This window comes from Triticum aestivum, chromosome 5B (assembly GCF_018294505.1).
Source record: "Triticum aestivum cultivar Chinese Spring chromosome 5B, IWGSC CS RefSeq v2.1, whole genome shotgun sequence".
In the NCBI taxonomy this organism is placed as follows: domain Eukaryota; kingdom Viridiplantae; phylum Streptophyta; class Magnoliopsida; order Poales; family Poaceae; genus Triticum; species Triticum aestivum.
In genome coordinates this window covers 626,483,052-626,488,273 of record NC_057807.1, presented here as the reverse complement: position 1 = coordinate 626,488,273, position 5,222 = coordinate 626,483,052, and the positions used below count along the sequence as shown (strand labels likewise).

The window sequence follows — 5,222 nt, the reverse complement described above, 5'->3', positions numbered from 1 at the left end:
GGCCTGTACTCCCTCCGTTACAAATTATAAGATATTTTAGATATTTAGGTGTGGGCTAGACACTCTAAAATATTGAAAACGTCGTTACTGACTGCAACACAACGTGCTGATTTTGTGGAATTGTCATGGGCATACTGTTTTTTGTGGAAATGAAGTCACAAAGAGTACAGCACAAGATGCACATGGTATACGATGTACAGAATTCAGCACTTGGTGTACAAAAATGTGCTTGCTTAGGGTTCGATACCGGAAAACAATGATCATGTCAGACACAAAACCATTTGGTCATACAATGCAAGGGCTCATGAGGACGAGACATTGTGTCAACAAAAACAGAGGATAAGGAACATTATGGATGTTAGGCATGGACTCTGATCATCAGAATTCAGACACTAGAGGATCGTTGCTCCGAAATGCGCAACCTATGGGGTTACACCAGGTTTGTGTGCTTGAAGATCGTGTAGAACAGGATCGCCGACGTCGCAAAGAGGCTCAAGAATACCAGCCAAATTTGCCAAACTGCAATGCAGAAAGCATACACCGGAAAATCTTGGTAAATACTTATGTGCAACATACAAGAACGCCATCTACAGCAACATGTATGTACGTACCTCTCCAGTCGGCAGGGACGTCGAGCTTCGTTATCTCTGCTCCCCATTGATGCGAGGTGGAGATCACAATCCTGCAACATCAGCAAACAGGAGGCCATTAAGTTCTTTCATTCAAGCTTGGACCATCAACCAGCGATGATTCTTCCAAGTGAATAGCTGAATAAACTCTGACTTCACTATGAACAAATACTGAACTAGTTGCTACTTCACTTGTTTGGCAGTGCTTTAGGAAGACAGTCGGTGATTATTTCAGGTTTGTCTCGCTTCTTGTAACAGGAAATACCAGTAGTTACAATTACCTTTCAGTAGGGCAAAATTCAATGGAGGAAATTGGGGAGCCAAGATGGACCTTCTTGATCAAGTGAGAAACTTGCATCTTCTGTACATCGGCAACACAACAGTCGCCATCATGGCTTCCTCTAGATAAAGATGAAAAGTGTATCCATGTCAGTACCACTTCACAGCCAAAAGAAGGATGTCGCGTCGACGCGGAAGGCTCAGCAGATCTAGACAAGCACTTTAAGTCGGACGATGAACACGTAGTATGACATGCGGACAAGCTCTTTTTGTTACAAAATGTACGCAGAATAGCACCTCCGTTTCTAAGTATAAGACCTTTTAGAAATTTCAATACGAACTACATACGGATGTATATAGACATATTTTAATGTGTAGGTTCACTTATTTTACTCCGTATGTATGTAGTCCATATTGGAATCTCTAAAAGGTCTTATATTTAGGAACAGAGGGAGTAAGTGGTTTCTTCCAGTAAAATGATTATTTCAGAGGTGACCAATCAACATGATGTTCAGTCAACTGCATCCTTTGAAATGTACAACTAGATGGATTGTAGCTGAGAAGTGTGAGAAACGACGATTCAGAAATTGTTTGAATTCTGGAAAAGGAAAAACTATTCTGAATACCTCAGACTTCGGCGATGCAGGTATGCCTAGAAATGCTAAATATAGAAGTACTGTCACAGCCAGTATTTACATGAGATGCACCACCACATCCACTTACAGTGCGAGATACTTCCCATCCAAGCTAACTGAAAGTGTTGAAATGGGCTTTCGCAGGAGTCTTTTGTATCCAATTCTCTTCCAGTTACTTATGTTCAAAACCATAGTCACGATATCATTTCCTATTTCATCAATAAAAATTCAATTAAGTCTGTCTGGTGTTGCATTTCTTGACTTTATCGACGTGATTATACCTTTTACAAGTGTGCAAAACAGAAAAGGTTTCTTCCCATCCCTAGAAAAGCGGCAACACTCAATCCTCTCATCCTGTAAAGCATTTACAGGAAGAAATGTAAACAGTATAGTCAAATAACCAATTCAGTTTAAGTTACTGTAAAGCGAATAGTACATGGATTTTAGCACACTATACCGAAGATCTAGTCAAATTTACGAGTGGAGCTCCCTCATCAATCTTCCATATTCTTGCAGAACCATCAGTTGAAGTTGATACTAGAAACGCTGAATCCAAGCTACATGAGAAAGAGGCATTTCAGGATTAAATGTGCTACCAAAAAGAGATTACTTTGTAATTTAATGAACAAATAACAATTGGCTAATTGCCCTAATTAGTAACAAGGATCTCCTTTGCAAAAGTTTGTACTAAACTATCAAGACACACCCAGCAGCTTTGGTATGCACAGTTTGTCAGATCCTATTGATCCACTAGGTAATAATCATTTGTCAATTAACGCAAGGTCATTCTTTAAAAAACAACGTGTCTACTTTCATAGTTTCATTCACCTGATGTCCATGTCCCTGAAGGATTTATGAGCTTTAGGTTCATCCAAAAGCACAATGAGGCTTGGCCAGTGAAATATTCTTAGATGACCATCCTGTATTAGTGGAAAAAATAGGAAAGTTTAATTAAGAACTCAAATTTGCGGATTACAACATGTCATAAATTACCCTTGAAGTTACATAACTTTCCCTACAGAAAAAAGCTACATAACCCTGAACAAAAGAGATTAAACAACTAGTAGCATACATGATAATTTGTATACAGTAAATGCATGAAAAAGAAAAAAAAGCAAGGTAGGATGGCCTGATCGATACCTCACCACCAATAGCAAACTTAGTACCATCAGTACTGAATGCCAAACATCGCTGAGGCCCAACTGATTGGAGTGCCGAGGAATCTCTCGAAACAAGGTTGATACAGAAGTCGTCATAGACCAGCTTGAACAGCCTGCAAATGTGGTAGAATGAATGTCTTATCCAGATGAACTTGAGAATATGAATGAAAGAGGGGAAACTGAAATGCAGTTGATGTACAGGAGGAGAAAAGGAAAGGGTTCCATTTCGGCTATCAGAAGCCTGAAGCCTGAAGAATGTCATAAAATTTATTCTCTCGGTACGTATTTATTCATGCAGCAGAACAAAGCATTGTACAAAAACAGTAGCCAGATGATGAGAGAGTGTACATTTGAAATGGATCTAGTAACACTGACATTGTAAAGTTACTTGCGATGCAATTGTAAATATAGATAGGAAGCTTATTTCAGCAATTTCTAAACCTGACAGTGTCAAAGAAAATAAAAAGCTCTGATGAAAATGTACAAGCCACCATCAGTTAGACCTGTACACGAAAGAGAAGCCACGAGCACGTACGCACCTGCAGCCTTTGGCGGTGGCGCAGACGAACTCGTCGCCGGCGGGGTGCACGGCGATGGCGCGCGGCGTGTCCGCGTCGGCTCCCTCCTCGCCCATCACGACCCTCAGCTGCAAGTTCATTAAACCCGCGGTCAGAGACACGGCCGTATAGCAGAGGAAGCAGCAGGCGTCGAAACCCCGCCGAGCGCGCGCGCACGGGATGCTCGCTCACCAGGGGCTCGGAGGCGAGCTCGCACGCCCTGGTGTCGAAGGCGAGGAGGTCGAGGAATGGCGGGGATGAGGGAGTGGCGCCGCGGCCGTACACCACGAGGAGACTGCGGCTGCTGGACACGGCCGGCCCGCCGCTCGGGCGTCGTATCCACGCCGCGCAGGTCACCTTCCCGGCCACCCCCGCGGGAGCCTCGTCGCCGTCGCTCGCCATCGGAGCCAACCAACAGCTGCCGAGAGCTTCGGTTCCAGTACGGGCTTCTCCGGCTCTGCCTGCTCTTAATTGGCGCTTGTAGTATTTACTCTGTCGTGCCGCCGCGGTGCGCGTTGGAGCCTGGCGCGAGCGGGCGGAGAGTGCGACGGAAGGGAATCGTTTCGTCTGGGGACAGACGCCGGGGATATTCTAAGGCCGGCGCCGCCGCCAGGGCGACTTCAGCGCTCTGCCAACTCCGCCCTGATCGAAGCTGGCACCCCTCATGTGATTTTGCTAGTTCTGTGTTCGGTCTGTCTTAGTTCGCGGCTTTGATCATCTCCAATAAAAGATGTAAAAATTTACATTTAAAAAAAATGTTTTTTGCATCTTTAAAAAAGGGTCAACTCTGACAGATGATGCAAAATGAAGATGTAAAAGTACAGCTCCAATAGGTGATGCAAAATGAAGATGTAAAAACTAGTGGGTGGCGGCGGCGCGGCGCGATTCGGGGTAGCGGCAACGGAGCGTCGGAGGGGCGAATCGAGGCGGCGGCGCAGCGCGATTTGGGGCGGCGGTAGCGGAGCGTCAGAGGGGCGAATCGGGGCGGCAGAGCAGCGGCGATTCGAGGCGGAGAGAGGAGGAGGAACGGCGTAGGGGCGACGGTGGAGGTGGATGAGGGCCTCTTTGGCCGGAGGAGGAAGCCACGGCCGGCAGCGCCAGCCAATCGCCCGCCATAGCCGTGTCCGGGTTCAAAATTTTGGCCGACCGAGGTTGGTTCGCCACCGGGTTGCGCCTCCGCGCTATCTGCCGCTTCACGCCTCCACAGCATGGCTTGGCGGCCCGCTGCTTCTTCGCAGGCAGCTCCGGCACAACGGCGACCGGCTGAGGTGGGGCAAATCCGAGGTGGCGGCATGGAGGCGGAGGCCAAATTGGGGACCGTGGTCGCGCCGACGGCGGCTGCGGCGAGGTGGGTCATACCAGTGGCGGCGGAGGACGCTACTGGGTCATCGCCGTCGGCGGGCGGCGGACGGGCGGCTGTCGCGTGGAAGCCAAATGAAGACAGTTGGGCAATGGACATGCGACCGCCGTTTTTACATCTCTTGTAGGCGGAGTGCAAATTTGCACGGCGAGATGTTGTATTTTATATCTTCGCAAAGGGGAGATGTAAATTATTTTGCATATTGAAGAGGGGTTTTTGGGGCAAGAGATGCAAAAGTTAGTTATTTGTGCATTTGAATCATTTATATTGAAGATGCTCTTAATGGTGTTGCTGATTAGTTTTCTTTGATCGGACGAGCATGCCTTGTCCTGTGCTCCGGGTTCTATGTTCACGTTTTTATGTTCACTTCATGTATTGTTTACTTCACGTATTGTATTCTAAATCCCTTTATCAATGTAAAGATACGCAAACATTTACGTATTAAAAATATCATGTCCGGCGGGAGCCCGGAAGGGCTCATTTCGGCTGGTGATTGGCATTGTGTCTCTCTCGCGCGCGTTGGAGACTGGAGTGAGCACCCAGATGCGGATTCGCGCGGTTGCGATTGATGTCAGCTGCTTCTTCTTTTTTTTTTTTTTTTC

At 46.7% G+C, this 5,222-nt stretch overlaps 1 protein-coding gene across 1 annotated transcript; it reads right to left on the bottom strand.

The window, feature by feature from the left end:
- Positions 1-284: 284 nt before the first annotated feature.
- LOC123115135 (SEC12-like protein 1) lies at positions 285-3,662 on the bottom strand. Its single transcript, XM_044536385.1, has 10 exons — positions 3,453-3,662; positions 3,243-3,349; positions 2,684-2,816; positions 2,372-2,463; positions 2,001-2,100; positions 1,825-1,897; positions 1,632-1,752; positions 911-1,030; positions 612-682; positions 285-519 (listed from the first exon to the last, which is right to left on the bottom strand). Exons 1-10 carry the CDS (start codon positions 3,660-3,662, stop codon positions 431-433), a joined length of 1,116 nt encoding a protein of 371 aa, XP_044392320.1. The 3' UTR covers positions 285-430.
- Between the last annotated feature and the right edge of the window lie 1,560 nt (positions 3,663-5,222).

Excerpts from the sequence above, each read along its gene's own strand:
- LOC123115135 (XM_044536385.1), bottom strand. The coding sequence starts at position 3,662 with ATGGCGAGCGACGGCGACGAGGCTCCCGCGGGGGTGGCCGGGAAGGTG. Across the intron at positions 2,464-2,683 it reads AGTTTGCTATTGGTGGTGAG|GATGGTCATCTAAGAATATT; the intron begins GTATCGATCAGG and ends CCACTAATACAG. Across the intron at positions 2,101-2,371 it reads TTCAGGGACATGGACATCAG|CTTGGATTCAGCGTTTCTAG; the intron begins GTGAATGAAACT and ends TTTCTCATGTAG.